General features: G+C 47.6%; 1 protein-coding gene across 1 annotated transcript in view; it reads left to right on the top strand.

Moving 5' to 3' along the window:
• The window catches only part of NALF2 (NALCN channel auxiliary factor 2), a 469,759-nt gene that overhangs the window by 377,399 nt on the left and 72,716 nt on the right, over nucleotides 1-19,644 (top strand). Inside the window, exon 2 of the mRNA XM_069209989.1 lies at nucleotides 3,766-3,937. Within this exon, the coding sequence (XP_069066090.1) occupies nucleotides 3,766-3,937 (172 nt within the window). The remainder of the gene's footprint in view (nucleotides 1-3,765; nucleotides 3,938-19,644) is intronic.

Genomic DNA, 19,644 nt, shown 5'->3' with positions numbered 1-19,644 from the left:
ATTGTCATTGAAAGAACTGATGGAAGGTATAGCTGCTAATCCCGTCCCCTCCCTTCTTACAGAGGACGGGAAGCGGCGTTTCCCGATGGCCTTGATGGACGTACTGGACAGGTACGCAGTATGTGGCCGGCAGAACCGCAGTACAAACACAAACCCTTCTTTCGTCTATCTTCTCGTTCGCTAGCGGAGAGAGGGCCTCGAGTTGTATCCACCTGCATGGGTTCTCCTTCGGTATCTCTGACAGGAGGGCGAGGTTCCTCAGAACGATGCGGAAAAACTCGTGAGGTGCTTGGTTGAAAAGACCCTCTGCTCTTTCTCTTCTCTGCTCTCCGTTCCTGAAGGCGATACTCGATGGAGAGGGCTTGATCCATCAGGCCACGAAGATCTTCCACTCTGGTGGAATGTACTAGTTCATCTTTTATTTCTTCTTTGAGTCCTCTACGAAACAAAGTCACCAAAGTACGTTCCACCCAGGTGGTCTCTGCCGCTAGCTGACGAAAGCGTGTAATGTATGGAAGGACATCTTGTGAACCTTGATGAATATTGCATAAGGCTTCTTCCGCTGAAGCCTCCAATCCCGGACGACTAAACATCAGCTTGAAGCGGTTCACGAAGGCGGAATAATCCGACAATACCGGATCGTTAGATGATACCATCGGGGTTGCCCAGGCCAAGGCAGGACCGGATAAGGCACTGATGAGATAACCCACCTTTGTTCTGTCATGGGAGAATTGGGTGGGTCGGAAGGCGAAGTACACTGTTAAGGAATCAAGGAACTCACGCAGCTTGGTTGGCTCACCAGAAAAACGATGGGTCGAGGCGGAGAGCGTCGTAACATCACCACTACGGAAAGCCAAAGCCTGTCGCAACGCAGCATTCTCACTACGTAGTTGCTGTAATTCTTGAGCTTGTTGCTGAATTGTCGTCAGAAGAGCTTGATCCGGATCTGCAGCAGCTACCACTGTGTCTTCCATGGTGTTAGAAGACGTCGGGATGGTTTGGCGCTGCAATCTGTCACGACTCACGTGCTGCTTGCGCCTGGAGTTTGCAGATCTTGAGGCGTGGATCTTGAGAGTTCGACTTTGGCCCAAAAATGGGCGACTCTTTCTGGTAGCCACGGTGCTGTAGGCAAAGGAACGCCAAGGACAGACCGTGACCGTAAGAAAGTAGCGCCAGAGGGAAAAAACCCCTTCAGAAGAAGAGGAAAAAACCTCCAAAGAAGATTCACAGAGGATTCCTGAAACAAGAACAGAGGAACAGGAATCAAAAAGAACTGACGTAATACACAGAAATGGCGAAATCCAGAACCAAAGGCTAGGAAATCAGGAGTGAGGACACTAACTGAACAGAGAGTGTTGCAGCGCAAAGAGGAGAAGAAAACACCATCCTTAAATACCATAAAACAGGAAGTGACCCACAGGAAGAAAAAGGACACCATCTTAGATAGGGAAAGGTAGATAGAATAGAATGGAGTAGAAACCATAGAGAATAGGGAAGGAGGAATGCTGGGAAAACAAGGGTAACCTGGGAAGGGGAAAAGGCATAAAGGAAAGTGCAAAAAACAGACCCAAAAAGAAAGAAGACAGAAGAAAGAAGAAAAGGAGCCCAAACAGGTAAGAGGGGTCAGGAGACCCCAACAAAACGGAGGGAGAGAGCAGAGCGAGGCCCCAAGTAAGCCTTGGGGCCTCGTAGGGTGCAGGAAAGGCTCGGGGCGCGCCGCGTCTTAAAGACGCGAAGCGCGGCCCGAGCCGAACGCGCGGCTTGTGCCGAACGCTCGGCCCGTGCCGCGCGGTGCGGCGCGACAGGTTGGGGGAGGGGTGCCGGGCAAGCGGTGTCTATGTCCATTTCATCTGGTCCCTATGATGGTGTAGTCTCTTAGGCCCGAATTTAAGAAAAGTGGCACTGCATCCAATGCAGTGCCGCTTTTCTTGTGCTCCTTAGCGCCCCCCAACTCCCACCATGTGTGCGCCGTATTTAATATACAGCGCACCATGGCACAGGGTAGGGGCAATAGCATCAACATTTTTGATGCTATTGATGTATTGCTGGGGTTAGTGCTAACATTTTGGTGCTAACCCTGAACAGTACATAAGGCCCATTGTAACCAGTGGTGTGCCCCCTTTTAATGCCTGCTCTGTGCAGTCGTTAAAAATAGCCACTAAAAATGGCGCTGTGGAATCTACCAGATTCCACTGCACCATTTTTGTGGTCCCCCTAATGGGGGAACACCCCCCTTGTATACATTATACCTGGTGCAATCATAATGTGGCTCAAGGGGTTACAAAGTGGCACAATGCATGCATTGCGCCACTTTGTAAATCTGGCACAGTGATTTTGGCCTCGTTCCTCCACATTAGCGTCATAAAAAATATGCTAATGTGGCACAAGGCGGCGTTAGGCCCTCCTAAATCTGGGCCTAAGTATCTCTCAGTCCTTTCTTTGGAAGCGGTTTGAGGGCCACAGGGAGGGCATAGTGACAGCTCCCCAATAAGAAGGGCAGAAAGTGGTGCAATCTTTGGCACGATTCCAGAAAGGGATCCAGCCTTTGGGTCACAATACAAACTACCTCATGAATATTAACCCCCTAGGAATCACAGTCATCACAGGCTTGAGGCATCTTAAGGTCAGCAGACCACCATGTCTGTGATTGCTTTTAAATAAGGCAACTTTTTTATTCCAGCATGTTAAAGGGAAGTGGGATAAGTTAAAAGTGCTATTAACATTTGTAAATACCATAAGTATTTGGCTTTTTAAGACCTAAAACATTTTTGCTTTTAAGCAAAGATTTTATTTTTTAGATTGATGATGACCTGACAGCTTCCCCAACAATAAAGTTTTGCAAATACCATGAAAAAACAAAACAAGCATTCACTAAGCTGAAAGGCTGACATATTTGCTTTGCCAAAGCTTGTAACCTGTAATACTTTGATCATTTTAAGCAGAATACCACAAATATGGCTTTATTTATTCTCTTTACTTTATATTTACAGTATTTGGTTTCACTCTGCAGGATGGTTTGGTACACCTACTGTGATAATTGCCATTACCCTGGTGTTACCACACACGAGAGGTGCAGTGTTTTGCCATTACCCTCGTGTATTCACATATGAAAATCATACTGTTTTGCTACCCTCGTGTATTCACGCATGAAAATCATACTGTTTTGCCATTACCCTCGTGTATTCACACATGAAAATCATACTGTTTTGCCATTACCCTCGTGTATTCACATATGAAAATCATACTGTTTTGCCATTACCCTCCAGGTTTTTTTTCCACACAAGTTCCTAAAGGTTGTACGTAGATGAACTTGTGCACAGAAATGCATATCTTACACCTTCCAGAATCCATATTTAGATCTAGACATCGTTTGTGCCCAACCAAGACCCTCTGAATGCTGTCTTAATCTATAACACAAAGTTTCAGTGCCCCTGGGAGCCAGAAGAGAATGAAGAAGGTCAACAGGGCTCATACCAGTATCCCCCTCTGCAGCAAATTCCCACATTCCTAAATGTTTGTATTTTTGGTACTAAAGAACTAATGAACTTTTTAATGTGACGTTCACCCAGTATGAGTGTTCTCAATTGAAACAGACACAGGAACATTATTTCTGATTGGCAGGAGAGAGGAGGCAGCTCCTGGTGGCTGCTAACCTTTCATGAACTCCTGTGTGTACGTCAGCCATCTTGGATGTGTCGCGCATGCTGCTCTGGCCGCCACCGATGACGCGTTAACGCTCTCTCTGCTCCTCCCCTTTGTCCGCAGGCCGTGTACAAGGCGTGGCTGTGCTCTGAGTACTTCAACGTGACGCAGCAGCAGTGCAGCCAGCGCATTCCCTGCAAGCAATACTGCCTGGAGGTGCAGACCAGGTGCCCCTTCGTGTTACCGGACAACGACGACCTTATCTACGGGGGACTGCCGGGCTTCATTTGTACAGGTAAATCAAGGGGTGCGGGGGGGCTGAAGGTGGTAGAGGAAGCTGAGGCCAGGCAGCAGGTGAGCTGGCATCAAGTGCCATACACACATTCTTTGGACATTTGTTGAATGCCATTAACACTAACAGTGTTATTTAGAGATTGGAGGATGTGGGTATCTGCAAAAACAGGAGGGTGTATACCAGGGTGTGCCCAATCCATCCTCTTTAGAGTGCATGCAAAGGTATGTCTCCTCCATCCTCGTTTAACTGCATCTGTGACATCTGTTAGAACTTGGCGGGATGGTTACTCCATCACAACAGTTATAAATATCCCATCTGCTGAAATCTAAATTCCATTATATCCTATGGGATTTATATTTCAGTGGACAGGATATCAGTCACCGCTGTGATGGAGTAACTCACCTGCGAGTTCTGAAAAAGGCCTCATGTTCCATTAGCCCCCTCTAGAGTGTATAAATGAGTATGTTCTGTCTGACATCTTTTTAGTGAGTATTTCCCATCTCCTCCCCTTTGGTGTGTATGTGTGGGTACATCACGCTCGCCCTCTTTAGAGTGCGTACTTTAGATTGTATTTTTCAGTATGTCCAATCCCCCTTCGACAGAGCGTATACCAGGGCGTACACCCTAAAGAGGACACCTGGAACCTCCTCTAAGATCTAAACAACCTCTTGAAGGCCTCATTTACAGTTTGGCCAACGGGCTGCTGGTCCACCAGGTTAGCGGTGGCATTGGCTTCAAATTCCTCTAGCAGAAGGCCACTATCTTTAGAGATCCCCACCACGTAGCCGGGGATGTCTGTGCCTTCAGCAGGCTGCCATTTTTAATGCCCATGCAGAGTAAAGCTTTTTTTGTTTTTTTTAATAACTCCGAAAACTGGTGTTCGTTAAAAAAAAACTTTAAAAAAATCAATGGGCTCCTCTTGGTTCCAGTTTGTGACTGCTGGCTTTAGCTGGTGGCCCCTAATAGTGAAAATGTACAGCAGAAGGACCACTCTAAATAGAGTGGATGATCCGATCTACATTGATAGACAGCCCTGCGATGGAAAAGTCATTGGCCAAAGGTTTGCACCAGTGGCAGCTGAGGCTCTGTTGGAAATCTGGCACTTCGGCCACATCTAAATGGCACAGGAAAGCCACTAGTTTAGCAGAAAGAGCATCCTATTCCCTCTTCCCTCCTCCATCCCCCTTTACTCATCCCAAGCCTTTGGGTTGAGTAAATGAAGGATATACTCCCAATTAACACTTCTGGATTTCTTTCCTCCTCCACCCCTCCATTACTCCAGTCAATCTAACTAACAAACTCTCATATCCCCGGCTCAAATTAACTCATAATAATACTAAAACTGTACTCATTATGTCCCGATACTAATCCATCACTAATTCTTGTTGGGTTCCAGAGTAGCGTGCTACTCACCGAAAAGTGCTTCGAAGCATCGTCAGGGGTAATAAGCGTAATATAAATACGATTACAATACAATACAATACAATCCTTGATTTTGGTGATGTAATGAAACTTGAGCCCCCCCTGCAAAGTACATGGAGGGCCCCTCCCACCTCCGACCCAGTGAGGAGCTCTCAGGGCAAGGGTGTGCCGCCCGTGCTTGATGTACTGTGCATACGGGTCCCCTTGGAGCTTGCCCGCACCACGGGGGCTTTTGTTATACCAGTGCTCTCATGTTTTGGCAGATACCCCACATCCCCCAAACCCTGAATGACACCCTAAGTGTTTTGATGAACTCTGGATTGACAGTGTGAGACTCACAAAACACTAAGAGACAGGTTACAGCGGACATTTGCACAGTACTGGTTTATGACCCCTTCATTGGAAGTGGGTTGTGGACATGTTCAGTCATTCATTTATAGGAGTATTTGGATTTCAAAGACAGAGGGGATCGTTTCTCAAACTTTAGACATAGAATTGTATGACTTACTCTCTAAAAGCTGAACACGAGGCAATGCCTCAATATTGGAACTTGTAGTATTAGCGAAGGCGCATATGTTGCACTAATTTAGGGACCTAGAATATTTTGCATTTAACATTCACTTTTTTCCTTTGGACTGAAAAGGTTTGGTGCACATTGTGTTAATGGGCTGTACAAATATCACTTGACTCAGAAACTTCATAGTATTTCACTCTGTAGGAGGAGTGAACTATCAACGGAATGGACAACAGTCCTACGCCGGTACTTGGGCGCATATTATAGGGTAGACCACCACGATGTGCACTGTAGCGTATGAGTAACTGGCAGCATGGGAGTGCAAGCAGTGCTTGATTTGTGCTTGTTGTTTCCGGTGCTGAGCACCGGCACTTATTTTTGAGGGCCGGCACTTATTCTTCTTCCCCAGGCATTTGCTGCGAGGAAAAGACACATATGGGATAGACGGAGGAAGAGAAAAATGAAAAAGTGTCACAGTGGGAGAAATTCGAAGGCTGCGAGAGTGAGCTGAAGGGGCAGGGAATGGCTGTAAATGGAATGAAGAGGCCCCAAATGGCGCTGGGATTACGCTGCATCAGTATTTCGTCTTCGCACATTTAACTGCAGCAGCCGCGTGTTTAGGAGGAGAGCTTTAGGCACCAGCACGTTTTTATTTTCAAATTAAGCACTGAGTGCAATCCCTATTACACTGAATCTGCCGTTCCCAGTGCAGGCAAAAACTCACGCCTGCACTGGGAACAGCTCATTAGTGAAAATCGGATTGCCGGTGGTGCACCGTTTATTGCAGACGGCAACCGGTCCTGCATTTGAAAGGGGCACAGATATCCCTGTAAATACAGGTACAGTGAGTGACTACACTCACCTGCATGCGGACGCCTCCTGGGACAATCATCCTGACCCCAGTATTTAGTACAAAAGGCCATTTATTAGGTCAGGATTGCAATAAACATTATAAAATGTCACAACATGTCCTTAACATAACAACTGTGTTATCTCCTTTGCGCCTCGTCCCCAATCTCTCACCATAATGTCTCACACATTCTTTCCGCCTTTCACCGCGTCACTCTCTCCCATCACCGCCATCGTCCTCGATTCTTTTCCGAAACATCCTCCAACCACCACTTCATTCACCTGTTCCAGCCATCCGACCCCCAGATCTTCCTTCACCTTATTCCTCCTCCCAAGGGGTGGATCTGCTCACATCTGACTCTCCAGCCCCCCATGTACCAAACCCTCTTCATCTGCAAACCCGTCCTAAACTGGCATCACACCCCGTCACCTTCCCCTAACTGCAGGGAGGGTCGGTGGTTAAATACTCCTTTCCCTTACCGCTGCAGTCCGGGACAGGATGTCAATTCCTCTCTCAGTTCCCTAAACAATCCCCCCACGTGACCCCCATACTCCCCAGCCCAACCAATGTCCCCCCTCCCTCCATCCCACAAAACGTACTACCGGGGGAAGACTATTCTGCTACTAGCTTCCCCCAGGACCCTCCCTCATGGGACAAAAAGGCCATTTATTATGACAAGATTTCAATAAACATTATATCATGCCACAACACAACATATTAAATCCTTAACATAACTGTGTTTTCTCCTTTGCTCCACATCCCCAATCTCTCACCACAATGTCTCACACATTCCTTCCGCCTTTCACCCCGTCACTCTCTCCCATCACCGCCGTCCTCCTCGCTTCCTTTCCAAAACATTCTCCAACCACCACCTCATTCACCTGTTCCAGCCAACCTACGCCTTTCTTCCTTCTGCTGAAAACCTTATTCCTCCTCCCAAGGGGTAGATACTCCAGCATCTGACTCTCCACCCCACTATGTACCGCCACCCAGAAAAACCCTGGAGGGTGTTTTTCTGCCCCACCCCAGTACCCATTCACTACTGCAACACTATCACCCTCCAACAACTTCACCCGCACCACACATCATTCCACAACTGCCCCAAAACATCCCTTAATTCCACAATGTAACAGGCGTAGCCCAGCTCAAAAAGGTGCACACCATCCATCTGGAAAAAAAACCTTCATTGATGCCCCCATGTGACACTACATTAATGCCTTTCCCTGCACAAAAAACACTCATTGCCCTGCCCGTGCCTTGTCAATAGCTGTATGTTTAACTGCTCCCCTCCATATCTTACGTGATACAGATTCTGTCCACACCAAACATGTCCCAACAATTCTGTGCTTTAGAATCTCCAGAGCCCTCTGCATGTGTTGCAGTAGTGTCAGTCCTGATAAAACAAATTGTTTTCCCCAAGATGCAAGACCAACATGTCTGACCATCCCCCTCTAGGCTCCATAGATGCTAGCCAAGGCAGTAAACTACATCTCATGCCATCCTTTCCCCACCAGAGCACCTCCTGCTGTCAGCTAGGCAGTCCCAGATTGCATCCATATATCTGTTGTTCAACATACTTTACTTCCCAATGGATGAAGGAGTGCTCCACTATCCATGTCACCGCCTTGTTACTCGTTGGGCCGCTTACACACCCTAGGGGAAAAGAAGCATGTTAGCAGCCTTCTTCAGAATCCACAATCCCTCCACCGAACCCCACCATTGCCCCTTCACTTCCGCATGTATCGTTTACTACACTTAGACCTCCACCTCCCAATCTTGCGAACCTTCATCATTCCCCGCCCCCATCGAGCTGCCGATGTCACTGCCCCAATCCGAAATGAGTAGGTCACAAACGAAACAGGATCCCGCCCTAACTCCACCACTGTTTTGCTCAACACCATCAACATCTGAAAAGCTAAAACCCTGCTGCCATCCTGATGACAAAACAACACACCTTGCCTGCACCCCGGCCACACCTGAAAGACCGCCACTCCCTCACGGGGCAAACCGTCTTACACCCCACTTCATTCAGCCAGATCCACTTCCCTCTCCCTGCATAGTCTGTCTTGGATGTCCGCAGCCATATCCCCAGACGACCAGATTCCATCCTCACCTCTTCATATTGTGCCCCATCCTCACTCCCCAATCCGAAAACTTCAGACATTTTGGAAGCCCCAAAAAACATCCAAATCATGCACAAGCGGAGCAGCGCCACCTCGAACTTGTCGTAGCCGCACCCACCCAGGCATCCCAAAATGTCACACAATTCAAATATATTGACTTCCCTAAATCTTCTCCCGGCACCCAGTTTTCCCTTGCCCCATCCCTTCAGTACCTTGCCCAACATATCATCGCCCGCTGGATCGAAACCTCACAGAAGCTTCCCTTAAAAAGACAAACCAGCCAGTTTGCCTGCAATGGTCGTGGGTGACGGACCTCTGTCCGCTAGTTCTAACACATAAAGCATAACCGATGCTTCCCTGTCCTCGCGATCCATGCTTGTGGTCCTCCCTGCTCTCTCTTGGAATACCTGAAAATCCTTCCACGCTGCTGATAGCTCTTCCTATATATAAAGATATCTCCACCACCCTACGAACTGTCAATCCCCCAATGACTTCTGTAGGGACCAGCATCTTGACTTCTTCTGTTCCCGGTCACATCCTGTGAAAGCAGTGCTGCGGTGAATGGGACGAGTCAGCTATAACACTGTTCACTCCGGGCACATGGGTCACCTTGAAAATGATATTCTTTCACAAACACAACAACATGAATCACCTCAACAGCCTCAAAACCCTCAAATCCTGGACCCTATGCTGGTTCACCAGTTCCACCACAGTCATGTTATCCACATGAAACATCACCGTCCTGTTCTGTAACTCGTTACCCCACACAGCCAACGTCACCAGTTGTGGGAAGAACTCAAGGAATGCCATGCTGTGCCCCTGCTGCAACCACTGCTGTGGCCAATGCTCCGCACACCACCTGCCATCCCAAAACAATCCAAAACCATTCACCCTGAGGCATCTGCAAAAATGTGGACCTGCCACAACACTCTCTCCTCCTTAAACCACATGGGCAAACCATTAAATTCTCCCAGGAAGGAGAGCCACACCCTCAAAACCGCCCTTATCGCAAAGGAAAGTCGAATCCTGTGGTGTGGTAGTGTGTGGCCTGCCATGGCCAGGCCCGGCCGTCTGCAGAATGAATGCCTCTCTCACTACTCTGCAAGCAAAGTTGATAAAACCCAACATGTTTTGTGCTTTCCGTAGCTCCAGGTGTCTTTCACCTATCACTGCTTCCAACAAAGTCAGAATCTCCTGTACATTCTGCCCTGGCAATCTTGCAACCATGTTGACCATATCCAACTCAGTCCCCAGGTAGATCAAGGTTGTACTGGGGCCCTCTGTCTTTTCCAGGGCCAAAGGCACCCCGAACATCTCTGCCATGTCCTCAAACTTCTGCAGTGCCTGCCTACAAGCACCAGAACCTGGCGGTTCCACGAACAAGAAATCATCTAGGTAGTGTGTGACCCTTCTATGCCCACTCCCTCTCAAGAAAACCCACTGCAAAAAGGAGCTGAAAGCCACAAAAAGAGCACAAGAAATAGCACAACCCATTGGTAGGACCCTGTCCACATAGATGGCTCCATCAAACTGCATACCCAGGAAGGAAATATCCCCGAGATGAACGCGTAACAAACGAAATGCCGATTTAATGTCACACTTCGCCAGCTCCGCTCCCTGTCCACACTGCCTGACCAGGCCAATGTCATCATCAACTGAAGCGTATGCCATCTTGGTATCCTCCGTGGCTATGAAATCATTGAAAGATGCCCCTTCAGGCCAGGACAAATGATGGATCAATCTGAAATCCCCTTCTTGTTTTTTAGGTACCTCTATGGAGATGTCATCAGATCAGGCAACGGCCATTCTGAAAAGGGGCCCACAATCCTCCCTTCCTGGACTTTTTTGCTCAATTTTTTCCTAACTACCTCTGGAACCTCCTTGGCTGACTGCAAATTGTTAGCCCACCTACGCCCTCTAGGTCCTTGATAACCCACTCGAAAACTTTACTTGAACCCCCACTCCAGTCTCAAAGCTGCACCCACCTCTGGGTACTGTGCCAGCCATAGCAAGATTGCTTCTAACTTAATTGGCGTAGAAGCCCTTTGGACCAGCAGGGCCCTGCTGTCCTTTGCCCCTCCCACCCTTCCTTTGTTCTGCCGGGCTGGCCAACGTAAAGCATTGTGTAATGGGATGTCTACCCCCGCACTTGGAGTACTCATGCTTGAACCTACAACAGTTCCTGTTGCAAAATCCCTTATTAAAGTTCCAGCAGGCCCCTGATGAGCCCCCTGTGTAGGTACCTCTGCCTGCGCTGCTAGTTGTGGCTCCCACCCTCTGTAGGGCGGGACGTGGCTGAAAGGACTTGTATATAATAGGTAAGCCACTCGCTGTATGCGTCGAGGCTGTAAATTGTATGGACGACATCTACTGCATCCATAATTCCGAGTCCATATCCCCCCATGGGTTATCAGGGTTTACGCTGACCCACACCCTGAATTCCTCATCGGAGCTGAGCCAAGCAAACCCCCCCCCCCCACCCAATGCATTTGAGTCTTCCTTATGATGTCCATGTATTCAAACAAGGGCATGGCCCTGTCAGGGAATTTATCACAATATACACTAGCATATATCAGAAACGCTGACGTCCAGTTCTTCATAGTAATGGGAACCCTGGGTCTCTTAGCCAATTCCTACTCTTCTTCCTTTGACCCTTCTTTCACCTGAATGTCTCTATGAAGGAGCTTGAACACATCAACATACTCATGTCTCCAGATTCTACCCTTCATCTTGAATGGGACCTCAACGGCATGGCTAAACCCAAGTAGGGCAAGCGTTTCTTGTGACCTGCATCCTCCTTAGATTCCTCGCTTACCCCCTCCCCTGCTTTAGAGGAATCCGCCTGGGTTCCTGAAGTACCTTCTCCGGACTTCCTCTCTGACTCCTGTTGAGCCTCTCCTTCCTTACCAATCACCCGTCACCCACTCCTATTGATTTGCATGCCTTCTTCTGTGATCCACCCTCCTGTGCCTTCCACACAGCCCACCAATCCTTCTTACCTGTTGGTAAACCAGTTTCACTCCTCCTTGGGGGCCTGGCCACTGTGCCTGCCTGCTTCCACTGCCCTTGCGTGCCTCCGGTGTCCGCACCTGACTCCTGCAAAACACCAATCTCTGCTGTCCGTGAGTCCACCATGCCACCAGCCATCACATCACGGCCATCCTCACCTTCATCCAAAACCTCACCTTCCTCCCACTCGTCACTTGCATCCTCATAATCCAGCTCCAATTCAACCTCGCCATCAATCGCATTACCCATCCCCCGCTCCTTCAATCGTCCATCTGCTGAGGTGCACCTAGACCCTTCCTGGGTCGTCCACTCCTTACGTATCACACTACGCATATGGTCCTTCATGGTAGAGAGGGCCGCCGTGATCCCCCTAGTTCTTCAGACCAACATCCTGGGGCCGTCATGCTCCCCACTGGTTTCGACAACTTTCTGCCAGCTTCACCTGCTGGCCTCGCTTCACCGCCCGGTCAGGCCACTCCAGTCTGGTTCATCGTTGACATTACTGGACCCATGAGCCGCACCTGCTCCCTCTGTCTGACCTCCTTCTTCCAACTCTGCAGGCACCCACAGCCAGTGTTCTCTTGGGCCAGGAATCTCTGGCCCTAACCTGGCTCCTCCTTTCACCAGTGCCCCTTTCGCCTTCTTGACCTGCCGCGCCTGTTCAGCCTCCTGATCCCTGCACAACCTCTCCCAAAGGTTCCTGATCCTGGCCTTCAAATCGACCACTGATTCACTCCATAGGCCCAACGCAGGGCCCCCTTGCTTAATGCCCTGTGGGACTCAGTCCGTACCGTACAGTCTGCCCCCCAAGCCTGCTTGGCACCATGCCCCCACCCCTGCGACCTTCCACCTGTGCAACTGCATCACCTCTAGGCTTACTGTTGCCTTCCCCTGCCTGTATCCTCTTTATTCCCATATTCTGCGCTCGGGCATCTGCTTTCTGCTTGCTGCTGCCTGCTTTGCCCAAACTCAGGTCCAAGGGGCCCACTAGCTCCATGTCCTCATTTGCCCCTCATCCTTTCCCTCAACCTCCTGAGTTTCCCCAGAGGACTCCATAAAGGGTCCCCCCCACTGACCTTGTGCTTGTCCTCTCACGGGCCCCATTCCCCCGTGGCACAGTGAGGCTCCTATGCCTCACTGGCACTTTTGGAACCCCTGACCCTGGGGAAATGCTCCTCCCCCACCCCTTTTTGTTTGACTTTCCATAGCAAGCTGCAAGCTGCCACCGCAGCTGCCTCGCCCCGCGATGCAGCCCGGGTTGGCCTTTCCAAGCCAACCCAGGCCTCCTCCAGCACTCCGAGCCGCAGTAAATTTGCGCGCCTAGCTTTGCCGATGGTGCGCAGTGCCGCGTGCACTGGATCGGCGTCGCTCCGTGCAGCCATCCGCGCTGTAATGAAAATGATGCCACACGCCTTAGCCTGCTGCAAAACTAACCCTCTGGGCCTAGAAAATAGGAAAGAAGCTCTAAACGCTCCTTTCCCGTACCACTGCAATCCCGGAGAGGACATCATTTCCTCTCCCAGCTCCCTAATGTGACCGCCTACTTCCCAGCCCAACCAATCCTGTCCCCCCTCCCTCCATCCCACGAAACTTCCCGGGGCAAAAATAGTCTGCGACTAGCTTCCCCCAGGACCCTCCTTTGAGGCAGGGGCATAGCTTGGTCAGTAAGATTGGAGGTGAACTTCATATTTCCTAACAGTCAGGCTGGCATGTAATGTTAAAATACTTTACACGACAAGCAGGGCACACAAGAGGAACTTAAGGCTCATTGGAAGGAGAGAGAAATGCGGATTGGTGGGGGTATTATGTGAGAGAAAGCACAATATTTTGTGAAATAAGCAACATTTTCGAAGTTTTTCTAAACAGAAAGAGAGTGTGTGTGTTCGTTTTAGTCTCTGTGTAAAAGTTCCTGGTGAAATCCGACAGACTGCTCACCATACCGGACTGAGAGCACCTACACCCAACTATTTATCAGAAAATACATTTATTATGGTGGTGTAGCACCCCAAATTCCCCCCCCCCCAAGCTACGCCCCTGCTTGGAGGTCCCGGGAACACCCTTTCCCGCCTTTCAGAGAGGACCATCGGGAGTGGACTGTTGGAGTACCACCTCCATGAGGCATACAGGCAGTGCTCCTACTGACGGTCTCTTTGCCTCTGTGGTCTGGTCTGTAATACAGTGTGGGTGCAAAGGAAATGTGTTCCTACATTTGCATGAAGCCATGCCCTTGTGCAAATGATGGCACGCCCACTTGCCATCGCACCAATGCACATATAGACCCAATGCAATCAGTATTACAGAAGGGGCCACGCAACCTTTGAAATAACAAAGTACCCAAAGGGCGCAAAAAAGTGGGTGCAAATCTCTGTTGAACTCCTGATGCACTTTCTATAATACAGTCCCACATGACTCTCATCCCTTAGGGAGAGAAGATGGAATCAGAAGTTTAATTCATCAGTAAACACTTCAACTTCACTTGGTATCAGTTCAACAGATTGTTTCAACTGCACTTGTTCTCTACGTTGAACTTTGTGGCATTTTCCTCTGTAATTTACTGTTAGATGTAACAACACTAATATTTGTTGGCACAGCTGTGCCATAAAAAAGATTCAAGCTATAAATAGAATTAAATGAGTGAAAACAGTAGTGATTTGGACCCTATGGAGAGGTGCGTTCCATGGCACCTGCCTAGGATTAAAGACAATGGCCCATATCTAGGAAAAAGTGCTGCATCAGAGCTGATACACTACTTTTTCTGCAGCCCCCCGACAGACACCTAACGACACCATGGTTGCGCCGTACGCACCACGGTGGTTGTTAGCACAATAGCATCAAAAAGGTTTGATGCTGTTGTGGCTCTTTACTACGCTAGCATGAAAAGTTTTGACACTAGTGTAGCAAAGTGCAAGGAGGCCCATAGGTTTCTATGGGAGCAACATTTTGATGCAAGCTCTGAGCAGGCCTTAAAAATGACGCTAAAAATGTCACAGTGAAATCTGCAATGCATGCATGCGCCACTTTGTAAATATGGCACGGGGAAAAGGCCACCTTAGCGCCACCTTAACATAAAAAAATGAGCTAAGGTGGCGCTAAGGCAGAGCAAGGGGCTCTTAAATGTGCCCCAATGTTTGTTGCCCAAACGTTGTCAGCAGCGGTGGGAGACACGGACTTTGTCCCGTGGGACACTTTCTGAAGAAAATGAGGTGGTACCCACATGTCTTAGATTTTACCAGTCCATCTCAGTTATAAACTGTTTGACCTGCACTGGCACAAATGGAATTTGTAGATGGGCCGTATTTAAGAAGTAGCGACCACATTGCAGCATGCCCAGGAAAATGCCCATTAAATATAATGGGTAACCCTGAGTCCCTCAGAACCTGGGTACGGAATACTACGAAACTACAAAGGGTTCCGGCGGGAAAAAGGAATTATTGTGCACTTTGTCTATATAACTCAGACATATCAATCAATGATTCCCAGCACACAAGTCTGGTTCACTACGTACATTAGTATTCATATATCGAGGTTTATAGAAAAACAATTCATGTAAATTCATAAAGAAACAGCTTGGTAAATCTGGAATGCACCTTATACTGTGCTTCAGTTTAGACCCTTTTTGACATTTCTGGGCCTAGAAAAGGCTGAAAACTTTCAAAAACAATTAGAGGAGTCAGAAAGTGAAATACTTCCATAGATTGCATGTGGTCAAAATGCGACTAAGAGATATTTATACTTTTTTAGCGCTGCATTTGCGTAATTTTTTTACGCAAAAGCGGCGCCAACTTACAAAATACAATTGTATTTTGTAAGTTGGTGCCGCGTTTGCGTAAAAAAGCAGCGCAAATGCAGCACTAAAAAAGTATAAATATTGGCCTTGGAGTCCCTGGGCTATTCTTAAACAGAGTGACATCCACTTTGACTTCATGGCTTTCTGTGCCCCACCCCCTCGGCTCCCAGTGCCCAGTGTGGTACAACTCTCAACTGCCTGCCATTTTGCTCTCAGAACTGAACAAGCATTGGCAAATCCAGTAGGTCTCAGCTCAGCATTTGGACATGGATCAAGGTGCATGCCTTCACATCACTGGCCTTTCCGAAATCGATATTGTATGTAAGAATACACATTCCAAGGCAGCTGTTGATCTGCATTTGTGAGAGGAGGCGTTGTGACGCAGGGGGCCATTTTTAACTTTCCATTCTGTCATGGTGGGCGACTGTGTTACAAGGGTAAGTTAAAATATACAAAATAACCCTTATGTTCAGCAAGGGGCGTGAGATGGGGAACAGGGGGGAGTGAGGCAGAGGGCATTTGAGAGCGAGGGAGGGAAGAATGAGGAGAGCACGGGGGACGAAGACAGGGAAAAAGAGACAGAGCTAGGAAACATATGCGATCCGAAATAGTGCTGAAAGTATAATTAAAAATAAGTGCCTCGGTCAAGCATTGGAAGGATACAACTCATCCAGTCAGAACATTTTGAGAATGAAATGCTCCTTGCCGCGGCAAAGACAAGAATAGGGAGGAAAGTCATTGAATCAGGGACAATCGACTAAAACAGACAACAAACCCATACAATCATTGAGCCAAAGCCTATTCTAAGTATATTTGAAACAAAAGATCTGTCTACACCAGCTAAAATATGCTGTAACCAGACCAAAAAATATAAACTAGAAGGATTCTACCCCCTCTCTCTAGAGGGCATTTATTTATTGTCAGTCGCAGCATGACACTTCTAGATGAAATGCTGTTCATAGGGAATGTTCTCTCCACAGTCTGGTCACCTCAGCCATCAACTCTTCTACAATCTTTGTTGCTGAATAAGTTTGATATGATTTGATATGGAAGATTTGATTTGATTTGATTACCACCTAATATCACATGACTGCACCATATCAGTCCACTTTCCCCGTCACTCATCACCTGGCGTGTTGGACCTCAAAAATGTTATTGTCCAAGGCATAGACCAGAAAATGATTGAACAGAAATACATTAGACATAATTTACACAAAACACTATTTATCTTGGTTCTTTGATTAACCTTGACCCAGTCCATGAATGCCAAAACATTCTCTTCCAAATAGTGAGGCGAGAATACAAGGAACTCTGTCTTCTTAGTGGTGCCATCACAGCATTCCAAAGTGAAGATAGCTGCAGTCCATTTAGACTTCTAAATTAATCTGTTGATTGTCATCAAGAAATGTAGTTGAACATTTTCTGAGTCATGGACATGTTGCAAACGCCCACCCATTTTAGATTTATAATGGAAAAAACTTGTAGCAAAATCAGCCTGCAGGGAAAGTTACTTTGCGGTTAGATCAGTAGCCAAGAGATTGTTTAGTGTGGATAATTTTGCTAATCAATACATGCTGATTTTCATTTTTACTGATGAAACCGCTGCCAGGCCTCTTTGCTTCAGACAAAAAACCATTGGATCTAGATGTTCTTCAAAGATCTGAGATTTGGGTGCCATTCACATCGGCGAGCTCCAAAGTCCATAGGACCGAGCGGACATCTGACCATGGTGGCCATCATCCCATTGATCTACCTTCAGGGTGGCAGCTCCTGGTGTGGCTTTAAATATATCTCAACTTAACAAACATAGGGAATTGTTAATTAATGGACGTATAGCATGTCAAAGAGGTGAACCAGTTCAGTATGAGGTCCTCGAAGATTTTGAAACAGCCCCAAAATTAATTGTATTAAATGTCACTCTGAAGTCTAATAAATTTGACAAAACATCTGAATGTCTTAACTCCCTTCCGATGATTAATGACTTTCCACAAAAAGGACACAACAGAAATTGTTAAAATATGTTTTACAGCATCTAAATTGAATATCGCTTCATTTGAAATCATCTAATCTGAAGGATTCGAGAAAGAGTGAGGATCATCAAATAGATGAAAATTGCCCCCCCAAAAAATAAAATATGTGATCTAACGAGTACTATCACAAAATTGAGAATTTGGATTCAAGTAGGTCTGTTGAATTACAGTACTTGAAAAATATTTGTAAATCTGTGCTCATCATTAACGGTATTCTTTATGCAAGCCAACCTGAGCTAAAATATGTTGTTGGGGTCTTCTAATATTACACGCATTAGCACACGTCTGGTGTTTACCCCATGTACGCTATAGTGTATGCATGTTACACATATTACTACAGCTGGAATCTAAAAGCCAAGTACCTGACTGAACAAGTTCCTATTTCATCAACTCCCATACGAGCAACAAGGATAAGCAACACATCACGCTGTATATCTAGGTTTGGCCTGCTGATTACCCTACGTGCAGAGTAAGGACTGCTGGTACCTATAACCTAAGTAGTAAGAACAGTGCACGGAGCGCGTGTAAAATCTTCTGGTAATATCTGTCAGTGAGGATGAATGCTCCTAGGCATAGGATTTACAAAATATATGTCCTTCCACTCCTTACTACTTTCCATTATGATGCCAATTCTAAGTGAGTGAATGAATGAATGAATGAATGAAAGGCGAGTTGAATAGCGCATGATTACTCCAAGGTGTGTCTCGGATTGCACAGAATCTCAATCTCTTTTCCAGAGAGCGGTTAAGCCATGTATTCCTGCTTAAAAAGCCATGTTTTCAGTTTTTTCTTAACCAATGAGATTGCATCAATTGACCTTAACTCCAGAGGGAGCGTGTTCCATGCAGAAGGCCCCAGAAATGAGAAGGACCTTCCCCCAGCTCAGTGCAGCGAATACGAGGGATTCTGGCCAGAGGGGTGTTGGTTGATCACAAATTTCTCAGGGGGACATAGGAACTAATGCTGGTCCTGAGGCAGCCTGCACCTGTTTGGTGGAAAGCCCTTGTGGCCCACAACAAGTGCTTTAAATAAAACGTTCTTCCTTATTGGTAGGCAGTGAAGAGACGCACATGCACTCTCAGAGGAAGGCCCAGGAGAATGTGGGCCACTGAATTCTGGACCACCTGTACCCTATTAATAAGGTAGGCGTGAAGACCCAGGTATAGGGCATTTATGCAGCCCAGCCTCCAGATTATAAGTGCCTGGACAACCAGGTTCATTGCTGAGAACGAGAGGAAATGTAGAAATGTCCTTACAATATGCAGAAGGCCAAAACATGTACCTACTACCGTTCTAATCTGTGGCTGAAAGGACGGTCATCGCATTTGACCCCCAAATTCAGCAGTGTTCCTCCCTGAGGGCCCTCGAGGAAGGAGCATCATCTGGCCAGAAGGTCTGCCATGTCTTCAGGGGGAAGAAGAGTAATTGGGCCTTATCAGCGTTGCATTTAAGTTGATGGGAGGTAAACCAATGGAAGACGCTGCTAGGATCTGATGGATTCGCCCGGGAACTCTGTTTCCTTGCCCAGACTCAGCTGCTGTTCTCTTGGGGCAAGGCAAAGGTCACTTTTGCACCCAGAGCTTGGGCCAGATGAGCTAATGGGGTAAGATGAACTTTGACTAATGTAGGGCTCCAGGCCCGACCCCGTGGCACTCCCACTAAGTTCAAAGGACTCTAAAGAGAAGAGGGATCCTTACCTCTTATCCACTGCTCCCCAAAAAGGAGGCCAGCCGGTCCAGGGCTTCACCAACTATTCTGATGGATTGGAGACACCCTAAGAGTTTGGCTGGGGAACCCTATCAAGGGCAGCTGAGAGATTTAACGTGGTCAGCACTGCCTTCCCACCAGCATCTCGGGTGCCTCTGATGTGATCAGCAACCTGAAGTTGGGTCTAAAGCCGGACTGGCTCGGGTGGGGCAGGTTATTAGTTTCCAGGCACCGGGAGAGCTGCTGATGTTCATGTTTATCCAGC

This window comes from Pleurodeles waltl, chromosome 2_1, assembly GCF_031143425.1.
Source record: "Pleurodeles waltl isolate 20211129_DDA chromosome 2_1, aPleWal1.hap1.20221129, whole genome shotgun sequence".
Lineage (NCBI taxonomy): Eukaryota > Metazoa > Chordata > Amphibia > Caudata > Salamandridae > Pleurodeles > Pleurodeles waltl.
The sequence above is the reverse complement of the archived record's forward strand: the minus strand, read 5'-3'. Positions and strand labels throughout refer to the sequence as shown.